The sequence below is a fragment of the Panthera onca genome, chromosome E3 (genome assembly GCF_046562875.1).
Source record: "Panthera onca isolate mPanOnc1 chromosome E3, mPanOnc1 haplotype 2, whole genome shotgun sequence".
Classification (NCBI taxonomy): Eukaryota; Metazoa; Chordata; class Mammalia; order Carnivora; family Felidae; genus Panthera; species Panthera onca.
In genome coordinates this window covers 41,335,758-41,347,800 of record NC_138354.1, presented here as the reverse complement: position 1 = coordinate 41,347,800, position 12,043 = coordinate 41,335,758, and the positions used below count along the sequence as shown (strand labels likewise).

Sequence of the window (12,043 nt, the reverse complement as noted above, 5' to 3'; positions counted from 1 at the left end):
GCTTTTCCTGTATCTGCTGAGAGGACTGCGCGTGCCCCACCCACCGCGTTCTGTCGACGCGGATGCGGATGCGCGTACCGCGGTGACGGATTTTCTGAAGTTGAGCCACTCTGGCACTCCTGGGGCAGAATGCCACTTGGCCGTGGCATGGAATCCTCTCTGGTCATGCTGTTATTTTGCTAGTATTTTGTTGAGGACTTTCCGGTCTGTATGTTTAAGGGATACTGGTGTTTTTGGCTTTGTTACCAAGTAAAACTGGCTTCACGAGAGGACTTAGGAAGTGTTCCCTTTTCTGAGTTTTTTGGAAGAGTTTGGGAAGAATCGGTGTTAACGCTCTTTTAAATTCTTGGCAGAATTCAGCAGTGAAGCCATTGGTCCAGTGTTTTTATTTACTGGGAGGTTTTTGATTACTGATGCAGTCTCTTGTGATAGATCTTTTACAGCTTTGTTTTTTCCTGAGTCACTTTTGGTAGTCGGTGCGTCTCTAGGATTTTGTCTGTTTCGTCGACGCGATCTCATTTGTCGGCATACTGCTCTTAGTACTCCTAAAGTTCTTTTTACTTAAGGTCAGTAGTAATGCTCCCGATCTCTTTTTTCTGATTTTAGTTCTCTGCTTTTTTTTTTTTTTTTTTCTGTTTGTTAAACTAAAGGTTTGTCGATTTCATGGATTACTTTAGGAGTTTTAAAGGTCAGTTTGCTTTACTCAGTGGCTTTGGAACCAGTTCCCTGAGGACAAAGGCATCTTTATGCCCTGAGGGTACAGGGCAGGGAGGTCGACTTGGGGAGCGGCCCAGGGTGTTGTGCTGCGGAGCAAGGGGACTTGTCGGCCGAGGGAGGCAAGCAGCCACTTCACGTCTGGCGAGGGTGTCCTTCCCAGAGGGACGTCGGTCCTAAGGATGCGGGGGCCTGAGGTGGAGGGGGGTCTTGGGGGTGGCGAACGCATGGGGTAAAATAGAAGACAGTCAAAAGGTAGCCCCAAGTCCTTTTTTCTGGAAACTAAAATCCCCACCTCTGTCTTTGGATGGGTTGAAGGGAAAGGCAGCAGTTCTAGAATCCACAGACCAGGCCCACAGTGTCCAGCTGAGCCATGGGGCCCTTGGCCCCATTTCCTCGAGGTCAGAAGGAGGACTAGAAAGAAGTGAAGTTTTCAGTCCCAAGATGGCACCGATGGAACCCCCGCAAGGTGGCAGGGAGGAAGAACGAGTGTCTGTGCGCTAGGGCCGGGGGATGCTGGCTGGAAAACCCAGCGCCGGTGCTGCGAGACTGAGAAGGCGGTAAGAAAGACCGGCCCCAGATGAGCCTCGGGAGCAGGGAAGGGCCGTCACCCCACAGACGGCAGAGGCTGGTGACCCGTGAGTGATCGCAAAAGCAGCTGAGCGGAACAGTGATGGCTAACGGCCACTCAGGCTGCCCGGGCCCACCCGGCAGGTTTTAGGAATCTGCGCCCTTCTCGACTTTGTCACTGTGTCCGCCCGCAGAGCCACGGGGCCTGAAGTGCGCAGACCCTGTGCAGACGCAACCCGGCGGCCCCGGGGGCAGAGCACGGGGGCCTTCCCCGTGCAGATGCAGGAGGCCTGCAGTGGCGGGCAGGGCCCGGAACTCCTGCGCCCGCAGGTCTGTGGTCCGAGCGAGGTAAGAGAGGAGCCCCGCTCGACCTTCACACGTCACCGCTGCCGAGCGAAAACCCTCTCGGAAAGGGAAGGTTCCCCTGCCCCTGGCCCCGCACACGGTCGTCGGTTGGTCGCTGGCTTGGGCGGGCTCGGCTCCCTGGGGCCAGGCCCTTCCCTCGAGCCTTGTGCCCCAGGAGGTGCGGGCAGCATATCTAGCCTAGCGTTGACCTGAGCCTGACCTCCGCGTCTGTTTGTTCCCAGTGAGGAGAGAGCCCCGCCCCCGCCCCCGGGAGACGATTTTTCTACGGTGGAGCCGGGGGTGGGTAGAGGAGGCACCCGGTCCACCTGCACCACCCAGGCAGGGTGAGCTAATGTCCCCATGTGTCCCCGAGCCCCAGCCCCTGAAGTTTCTCTTGGGTTGACCAAGAAACAGCTTCCCAGAGACCACAGGGTCAGGCTGAGTAGATGCGGATTTGGGACCTTTCAACTTTGTCAGGCGGACAGTTTATCCAGCAGGCCCGTATCGGTGTCGCTCGGCCCTGAGAGGAGCGGCTTGGGGTCCGGCGAAGGCAGGGTGAGGTGGCCCTCAAGGGGGGGTGGGCTGTGTGGAGCCGGCACGGGAGCTGCCAGAGCAAAGGCCCTGCGGTCCGGCACCGGTGGGCGTGAGGAACGGGGGCCACGGCGCGACCCCAGGCTTGTGCTCAGTGAGGCTGGGGCCACGGGAGGATTTCGAGTGGAGGAGGGGTGGGGTCTCAGGAGGGAGATGATGGGCCTCGGGACAGGCTCTGAAGGTGGAGGCTGGGGCACCCTGGGCCTCTGGGAGGGTACGGGCCGTGGGAGATGTCGTGTGTCCCTTGCAGCGGGCCTCTGGGCGAGCGGATGTTTGTCTTGTCCGAGGGCCGGTGTGCCCCGAAGGCCTAAGCATCGTGCCGTTGGAGGCTGTCTTGGGAGAGGTGGAGGAGGCCTGGCGTGGCGCCCACGGGCAGGGGTGTGGTGAGCCCAGGGTACGGAACGAGAGCTGCCAGGGGCCTGCGGTGGTTCTGGCGGCGGAGTCTCCCCAGGCCGCCCGCCCGCCCCGTGCCCCCGCCCAGCGGCAGAGCTCCCGGGACAGCCCCCTAGGAAGGGCTGCCCAGGCCACGGCGGGCTGGTGGGCAGCTCCGTGCGGCCGCCGCGGGCAGACTCGCTGGCTCCAGGCTCCTCGTCTGAGGCCGCGTCTGTCCTGAGCCAGACACAGGGAGCCTGTGTCCCCGCGAGCAGGAACACGGCCTCTCTGTTGGCACCTGGACCGGCTGGCCGCCCCCCCTCCCCCCCCCCGCCCGGCGGGCTGTGTGTGTGGGGGGGCCCTCCACACAGACCCGCGCTTGTGCCCCCCTCGGCCGGGCCTCCTGCCTGAAGCACCTCGTTCCCGCCGGGACCCTCCCTGGGGTGGCCAGGCGCTCCTGACGGGTGCGGGGAGGGGGAGGGGCAGCTAGGGCAGGGAGTCGGGCCACCTGATCGGCAGGGGCGCCGCCATGGGGTGGGAGTCGTGTCTGCTCCCAGCTAATATCAGGCAGTAACGATGTGGGGCCTCAGTCCACGTCACGTGGCAGAGACCCCCAGAAGGACGCCTGGCAAGGAATAATCCACGTAGTTTAACTTGTGCCCGTCAGTCCTCGGAATTGCCGCCGTGGGCACTCCCAGGGCGGGGGTCAGGGAGCAGGAGGCTCCACGGTCACTCACGGGCCGGGGGGGGGGGGGTGGGAGGGGGCTCGCCTAGGGAGGAACAAAGGGCTTCTGTCTGTGCCTCTGGACCCTGGAGCTGGGGGAGGGGGAGGCGTGCAGGTTCTGAGAAGGGGGCGGGCGGGAGCCGTGGCGTCTCCCTCTCCCGGGCACCTCCCGGGCGTGGGGGCAGCACCAGGGGCTGCTAAGAGCACAGGTCGGGAGTGGCAGCTTCCCTGTGGCCCCGCCAGGCACGTGATGGGGTTTGGGTGCCCCAGGGCCGGGGGCTTGTGTGGGCCCAGCGCCCTGGTGCTGGTGGACACGGTGGGGTCAGGGCGGTACTGGTGACCGGCAAAGGGACCGGGGGCTGGCTCTCCGCAGTGAACTCCATCTGTAAGGAAGAGGACGTGGCGGCCCAGGGACGGACTCTGGAGGCCAGCACGAGTCGCCCTGGGACCCCCCTCCTCTGTGGGAGTGGGTGGCGGTTCCCCGGGCGCACGAGACCTCACCCAGGTAGCCGGGCCTTCCTGCTTTATTCCTCCGCGCACTGGCCCGGGACCGCCTCTACTCCAGCTCCGGGAGCGGCCAGTCTCGGGACTGGAAGTAGCCCTCCAGGTCTCGCAGGCTGAGTGGGGGGAAGTAGGGGCCGATCCTCTTCCGGACCCACCACCTGCCTGCCGCAGCATGCTGGCCCCCCAGGCGGCTGAACTTGTACCTGTAGTGCTCTCCCCGGACCCACCTGCAAGGGAAGACTCGTGTCGGGCAGCCTGGCCCCTTGCCTGCAGAGCGGCTGCTCCTTGGAAGGAGAGGCTGCGGGGGTGGGGTGGGGGGGGCAGGTGACCCCCGGAAAAGGAAGGGCTCGACACTCGGTGCCACGTCCTGCCCTCTGGCGCAGGCGAGCAGTGCCGATCAAGGTGGGGGGTCCAGAGCGTGGGGACCTTGGCACTCAGGCATGTTTTCAGGTGTTTGGGGCATGGCCGGGGGTGCCCGCATTTGTAGGAGCAGCGCTGAGGGCACGCTGGGCTGTCCAGGAAAGGGTTCTTACCTGGGGGGGGCCCTGTCCTTGAAAGGGTTGAAGGCCAGTAGGGACAGAGCCTCCCTGTCGTTGGCCAGGAGCTTGCCTGCCAGGTGAATGATCCACTCGTTGTGCTCATAGGTCTGGGGGTGAGAAAGGAGTGGGGTGCTGGCTGTGGGCACAGAGCCGGGCACGTGGGGGGCCCCCTGGATGGGCCAGAACAGTTAAGCCGTGGTCCCTGGGGCCCTCAGCTTGCTGCTTCCTCACCTCCCCCCACCAAGTGTGGTCAGGGTTAGTCTCTCCTGGGGGCCAGGCCCACCCTCCCACTTTCTCCGTCTGGGTTCCTCTCTGGAGGGGCCGCTCACTCCCTGCTCTTGGCCGTGGGGCAGGTGCCCGTGGACCGTTCCTCTCAGGGCCCAGCTCCCGCCATACTGTCCTGTCCTCGGATGGAGCGGGCACGGGCCTGTCAGTGTTGTCACCTGCCGGCCCCGGGGTCTCGTGTGAGGCGTCTTCCTGAGGCTGTCTTTGAGTGAACGAGGCCCCCGCTGACACCCTGACGCTGGCTTTCTCGGCCGCGTCCTCTCCCAGGGGGGCCGTGTGAGGCAAGGGCTCACCCCCACTAAGGGCGTCGTGGCCTTGGGAACGCGGCGGAGAGGCCCTTACCTGGAAGGCCGCGAACCACATGAGCCAGTCCAGGCGGTAGTGGTACGGAGAGATGAGGCACGGCCGCCGCCCCGGGTCACCCGGCTTGCACTTGAACCCATAGTCCTCCCACACGGCGTCCGGCGCGCTGGCGTTGGGGCTGGCCGTGCCCTGCAGGATGACCTCCGTGCGCTCCTTGGTGATGCTGTGGGGAGACCGAGGCGGGGGGCTTTGGGCGCACGACGGTGGCGGCTGCTGTGCCTCTGCACCGTGGCTTCTCTCCTGAGCAGACCCGGCTGAGACTGGGGTGTCCACGCCCCGGCTGATCTTGGAGGCAGGTTCTTCCCAGAGCTTTGAGTGGAACCCGGCCTCCAGACACGGCGGTTCCGGCCTCCGGGGCTGCCCGGTTCCCACCCACCTCCCCACGACCCTGCCCTAGACCGAGGCTGCCCCCTTGGAAGGTTGGGGTGGGTCTCCGTGAGGGACCTTGGGTCTCACGGGCGCACACAGCAGACGGGGTGAGGAGAGACCTCGCACGTACCTTCCGAAGGCGCCGTATGTGTTGACGATCCTCAGAGAGTTGAAGGAGGTGTTCATGACCTGCGTGGGACTCAGCAGGTTGAGGACCACGGGGACACTGAGCCAGGCCACCAGGATGCCTAGTGCCACGTGCACTGCCTGCCGCACCACACAGCCTGGGGGGGGGGGCAGGGAGGGGGATGGTGGGGTGAGCCTCACTCTAGGCCAGGTGCCCGCCAGGGAGGGGCGCCTGGCGCAGCCCCGACACCCGAGCCAGGACGCTCTCTGAGGCTGATGTGGACCCTCTCTGATGGGCTGGTTGTTCCCATCCTGGGGACGAAGGGCTTCTGTCCACGGCGGGGGTGTCCACTCACCATATCTTAGGGTGAGCCGGGCCCCTCGGGCCGCCTCTTCCTGCATCTTCCGGACTCGGTCCTTGAGGCCCCCAGGCCCGGAGGGGAACAAGAACCCCAGAGCGGCGTCATCGAAGCAGGCGATGCTGGGCACCATGGTCAGCCAGTTCAGGAAGCTCAGGTTCCCGCTGATGACAAGGACCACCTGGAGGGGGCGGGGCAGCGCCTGAGCCCAGGGCAGGGGTGCTCACCGAGGACCTCGACCGTGGCACGCTCTGCCCGGGACGAGGCAGCCTAGCGTGGGTGGCCCTTGGAGAAACATGGGGTGTGCCAGGTCTGGACCCCTCTCCCTCATCAGGGTGTCCACGCCCCAGCTGATCTCGGAGGCGGGTTCTTCCCAGAGCTTTGAGTGGAACCCGGCCTCTGGACACTGCGATTCCGGCCTCCGGGGCTGCCCGGTTCCCACCCGCGGGACCGCCAGCTGGTCTCCTTGCGCTGTTTGATGCCGTAGTTTGCGTTGGGGCAATTGCCGTGGTGACCGTCGACGAGTACAGGCCCGCGTCAGCCCCCGGGGACCTGTGCCCAAGTCACGCGGAAGGGGGACGAGGCTCTGGCTGCTTACCCGGAAGTTAGGGGTGGGGGGCGCCTGTGCGGCCACCCCATCCTCCACAGCCAGCGGTCCCCGAGGCACGTCCTGAGTGACCATGTACAAGGCCGGCCGGGGCCCGGGGCGCCTGCTGGGATAGCGTGGCCGGCCTCCACTCGGGTTCGGCTCCAGTGTGGCTGGACTGCCGGCACGCTCTCCGCCTGAGCTGGGGCTGGCCACCGTCCGTCCCGAGAGGCTGGTTCTGCTGCAGGGTCTGGGGTGACCCGGGGTCTAGGAAGTCCCGATGTGCTTGGGGAGAAACCGCCGCCCACTTTACCAGTTGTCTGCCGACTTCCCACTACCCAGGCTGTGGCAGTTTTCCGATAGGGCTCATCCCTAAAAGCGACTTAGCACCTTGGCTGTGAGAAGTAAGGTCACAGAACCTCTGAGCGGATGGAGTGCCAACAGCCTGGCGTTTTCCCGCACGCCCAGCCTCTTTCCTGGCGAGATGCTGGCTGTCACGGCTGCATCCCAGCCAGAAATGGGGAAAGTTCCTTCTGGCAGCTGCACATTTTTAAGTTGTTTTAGTGACTTGAAAATAATCAGGCCTGATTACAGCCCTGTCAGTGGGCACTGGAGGGGGAGGGGTGGGGAGGCTGCTGGGCCCGCGCCCCGTTCACGGACATGGGGCCGCGAATCCGGCCTCAGAGACCCACGCCGCCCCGGGCCGCACGGCTCAGCCAGATGCGCCTGACCCGAGCGGGGAGGGTCTCGTGAGGCCGGTCCTCCAAGGAGGTGCCGATGCCCTGGGCTGCCGCTCCCTGGGGATGGACGGGTGCCCTCAGAGCGGCTCGGACTCGGGAACCCGGCAGGAGCAGGCGGCGAGGGCAGCAGCAGCCGTGAGCTTCTGGCAAACGTGCGTCCTTACTTTCTAACTCCGTTCTCTTGACACAGATGATAAAGGCGTATAGTTCAGGCTCTTGACAAATGCTGACTCTTGTGTAAATCACCATAAAGTCTAGAAAGTTCCACTCCAGATAGTCCCCTGGTGCCTGTGTCGTCCACCCCCCCACCCTACGACCTGTGAGCCGACCTCTGCCTTCTGTCACTCTGCCTGTCCCCGAACGTGGCAGGCACGAAACCTCGGTGTCCTGAGACCCGCGGCCACCACGTGTGCAGTGGGGCTCGGGCGTGCGGGGCCCAGCGAAGCCCGCAGGGTCTCGGTGTCCCCGCGGGAGCAGTGCTGGGGTGTCCCTGTGGGGCCTGTTAGACGTGCATACGTTCCCGTCGTTTCCAGCCAGCAGACTGCTTCTGTCGGGGCATCGGGTTGCCGTTGACGCTTTCACAAAATTACAAGTGACTAGTTTTTTAGAAGCTTTACAAGCGGTGCTGTGTCCTGAGACGCGTCCCGAGAGATGCTTGGTTACTCTGGGGCCACACGGGTGTGAACGTCGCATGTTTAGTTGCGAATTAGCTTCTTGCATGTGGGGTGAGGCTGGGGACTCCTCTGCACCCAGACCCCGTTGTCGGCCGGCGGCCCCGCTCGCACCTGGGACCTGCCCTGGGATGGCCGAGGCCCGCAAGTCCGGGGGCAGGGGAAAGGGGGGGGGCAGGACGGGGCAGGAGTTGACGCTCACAGGAGACAGCCGCCTGCCGCATACGCCCCGAGGAGACGTGAGGATGGGAGTGGCCAGACAGACCTGCTTTAGGAGGGACTCTGAGAAAAAGAGGAAGCCAGAAAGCAGCAGAATTGGCCCAGAGGCGAGAAGAATCCGAGCCAGTCACCCGCACACGTGAGTAGATGGACAGACCTCGGCAGCGACTACGGCCTGGACAAGCCAGTGGCCGTCACCAAGCCGAGCAGGCCGTCTCCCCGTGCAGCGACCTCACCGTGGGACGGCCTGGAGCGGGGCGTCGAGGTCAGGTCTCCCCGCGTGGCCTGTGGGTGCCGGGGGCCTCTCTGCCTCTGCTCTTCTCTGTGGCGGGCAAGTCCCAGCTGACGCCCCAGCCCCTTATTTCCTGAGTTGTGGTTGCAGCCGGTCCTGGTCCTGGCGACTGGGGAGGAAGGTGGGGTCACAGCCGCCAGCCTCAGGAGGCTCTGGCAGGAGGAGCCGTGCTTCCGGCGGGTCTCAGCAGCTTTAAGGATGAGGGCACATCACGAGGTGGGACGTGAGAGGCAGGGACTCACGGCTCTCCCGGGAGTAATTCTTGGTTCCAAGCCCCTAGATGATTTCTCCCCCGGGCCTTGGTCCCTGCTGGCAGGTGCCCTGGGCACACTGGGCTCCCCCCGCAGTGTGCCGCACACGGCATCCTGGTCCCCTTCCTCCAGGCGCCTGACCTCGGGCGCTGGTCTCCCTGGGCCCGGGGGCCCGGACGCTCTCCCAGCCGCATCAGCAGGTGACTCGAGGGGAAGCTGTGCCTCCTCTCTGCCGTCTTGGCCGTCGGCAGCTGCCTGCGTCTTCTGACAAAAGTCGTGTTTTCCGTGCTGTCGACTGGGGGTCCGCTCTGTCGGGACCCCACGGGGCTGGCGGGCTCGGTGCAGCTCCGGGGCCGCGGTGCCAGCAGAAGCTCCCTCCGCTGCTCCCTACGGCTCGGCTGCCACTGAGACGGTGAGCCCTGCCTCCTCCCCCTCGCCCGCACTCGGGTGCGTTTCCAAAGTCCTCTCTGGCCCAGCCAGGACACCGGGGCCCACCTGGGGTGGCTAGGTGGGGCGTTCACACCCCTGCCCCGCAGAGCCCGGCAGCCGCCCTCTCACTGCTGGCCGCCAGCACCCACCTCTGCCTACAGACACTGCGCTGACTCTCGTAGTGCCCGGGGACATGGCCCAGGGGCTCCCCTCCAGGCGTAATTGGTGGAACCTGCACAGGTACCGAGGCACAGTCTCGCCTCGCCCCTCATGGCCGCCTCTGAGACCCCAGAGAAACCCAGTCCCAAGCCGCTAATCTTAAAGGAGCCTCACTGGCAGAGAACGTTGACGTTCTCCAGTGTGTCAAGGAGAATAAAAACACCAGGGGAAGGGCAGGGGGATTCTGCTGAGATCTGAGTGGCGCTTCAGAAGGCAACTTGACAAACCCTTGAGGGAAGGGAGACGGGCTGAGCAGCATCGGGGGCTTCCTGCTGGACTTTCCAGAAACCCCCCGAAGGGGAAGGAGACCCGTGGGTCAGAGTGAAGGGGGGCCAGGACACCCCAGTGGAGCAAGGCACAGGCTCACGGGGCTCTGGCGGGCTCTGGTGTCCCAGGCTGAATTAGCAGTAAAGATGGTGTAAGCGTTTAGACTGAAAGATGTGAAACATGCGGCAGGATGGGTGGCGTGTGGAGTGGCAGGCTGGAGTCGGAGTGGCACGGGGCTGGCCAGGTCGGGGCTCGCCCGCTCGCCACGTCGGAACAGAGGTTGGGGGAGCAGGGTGGTCACACGGTTTCTTGACAGCACTTGGCAGGTGGGAGGCAGATCACCAGGGCGCAGCCATGGGGTCTGGCCCCAGAGCTGAGAACTGGGCAGAACCACGTGGCCCGGTGTCCGCCCCGAGTTCTGTCTGTAAACACCCAGACCGAGGACGGGGACGCCCCGTCCTGTCTGCCTCCCCGGAACAATCCGATCGCACGCCCTTCCTCCTGTTTCCACCGAGTAGAGCCTGACGGGGACGGGCCGAGGCAGAGGAATGGTAGCTGGCATCCCGCCACGGCCTCCTCATCCTGGAAAAGTGGGGTCAGCCTCTGGGGCCCAAGGCCACAGCCGTCCTGCCTTATCATCGCTCGGCAGCCCCAGTGACATCTGAGCGACGGGCTTCTCCGGGCTAAGGGCCCGAGGGGCGATATAGTGCGGCAGCGGGACAGCGGGGACAGAGCAGGTGAGGCGGCTGTCCCACAAGCCGTGGCGGCCAGTGCCGCGGCACTCCTCCGGCCTCTGCTCTCCCCGCAGGCACTTGGGCGGCCTCAGCACAGGGAGGGAACCCCAGGAGCGCAAGCCTGACTCCGGGGAGGCCGAGGTGTCGGGCGCTCGCCGCACGAGCACTGCAGGGATGGCCCGGGTGCCCTCGGGCCTGCCACCACTGAGTCACGGGCACATGGAAGCTCACACGGGGAAAAGAAGCCAGGCACCCGGCAGAGACCCTGGCGAGGCACAGGCCCTGTGAGGGCCAGACCAGCCTTGCAGTGAAGGGTATGTCCCACCTGCCTGGGACGGAGGAACGGACCCGTGAACAGTTAGCCGCTCGTCAGGAGAGAGAACTCAGCACCAAGAGGACGCTCGCTAGCACGGCCCGTGGTGGCCGGCGTCCGGTCACCTCTGCAGACGAGCTGCCACCGCTGGGATGGAACGGGAGTAGAATCACATGAGAAAATCTGCAACGAGGAGGCAAGAGCGTTGAAGCAGCTACTGTGAGTAAAGTAAGGAATTGATGAGAAAACATCATCATAATTAAGAGAACTAGGAAAACTACGTAAAAGAACCAAATGCACTTTGAGAGTTTAAGAGGTCACACGAAAGATGGAGAATTTACCGCAAGGACTTCGGACAAACGGACACGATAAAAGTCCGCCAAACTGCGGGAACAGGGCAGGGGCCGCCTTGTGAACTGAGGCCCAGACCACCGCTGACCAAAGTGCAGCCCCCAGGGGCACGGGTCTGTCACACCCGGGGAGGTGTGGCAGTAAGAATATCAGGAAGGCAGGTGGCAGTGCGAGAATGAGGAAGGCAGGTGCAAGCATTCTGATTTGACGACAGTGCTGAGCGCACAGATGAGAGGAGCCCAAGGAAACACAGGCGCACTTGGGTCGTGGGAGCCTCACCAGCAGGCTCGCGACGCGAGCAAGAGCCAGGGTCGCAGCGGTGCGAGTCCACAGTGGAGACCCCTGGGCATCGTGTGTCGGGCTCAGATGCCCACGTGACAGAGCGGTCCTGGAAGGTGGCCGGAGTCCAGAGCCGGCCGCGGCCTGTTGGAGCACCGTTCCAGCAGCACAGCTCCCGGGAGCCCTGGGTCTGCGCCCAGGGGGGGGGGGGTGCAGAGTCCCAACGGCCATACGTGCGTGAATTTTTAAATATGTCTTACATTTCCTTAAAGGAGAATTGTTCGGGCAACAAACGACCCTGGACCGAGCGTGGCTGCCGAAAGGAGGGCTGCTGGCCCGCAGTGGCGACGGGCCGTTCGTGCTGACCGCTGGCCGCAGCGCCCGGGGCGGGAAACCTGCGGGTGGCTGCCGGGGGTGTGACGGACCCTGCTCTTCCCGCTTCTGTGCCAGATCGCCGGTGTTTTCCACTTGAGTGCCATCAAGAGGCTTTGCTGGCCACTCCCTCTGCCGTGCCCTAACCTGAGGCTTCCTGGAGGGGCAGACGGCCCAGGCCACCGGGGCCCACATCCCCATCCGCCCAGAGTGAACTGGGGTTTGGTGGCCACGCCCGGGCGGACCCTCCCTCCCCAGCTGCTCAGCACAGGCCGGGCCATCTCCTGTGGGGCCCTTGCTCCTGCTGCAGACTCCCCGAAGAGGGGGACGTTTGCAGCCAGCTGCCCCCTCGCGTGTGATCCCCAGAGGCCCCGAGGCCTTGCCTGAGGCTTGAGACGCGGGCCGCCTTCTGAGGCTCGCTGGTGCCCCTGTGTGGCACCGTTACTTTGGCAGCTGGGG

The 12,043-nt window shown here is 64.5% G+C and overlaps 1 protein-coding gene across 2 annotated transcripts in view; it reads right to left on the bottom strand.

Annotated features, from left to right (window-relative positions):
• Positions 1-3,824: 3,824 nt before the first annotated feature.
• The window catches only part of LMF1 (lipase maturation factor 1), an 88,033-nt gene continuing 79,814 nt past the window's right edge, over positions 3,825-12,043 (bottom strand). For both annotated transcript variants that reach the window (XM_078440347.2, XM_078440346.2), the window contains 5 exons: positions 5,859-6,042; positions 5,507-5,660; positions 4,987-5,170; positions 4,354-4,466; positions 3,825-4,047 (listed from right to left, as the gene is read on the bottom strand). In XM_078440347.2, coding sequence (XP_078296473.2) covers positions 3,873-4,047; positions 4,354-4,466; positions 4,987-5,170; positions 5,507-5,660; positions 5,859-6,042 — 810 coding nt within the window. In that variant the 3' untranslated portion in view covers positions 3,825-3,872. The remainder of the gene's footprint in view (positions 4,048-4,353; positions 4,467-4,986; positions 5,171-5,506; positions 5,661-5,858; positions 6,043-12,043) is intronic.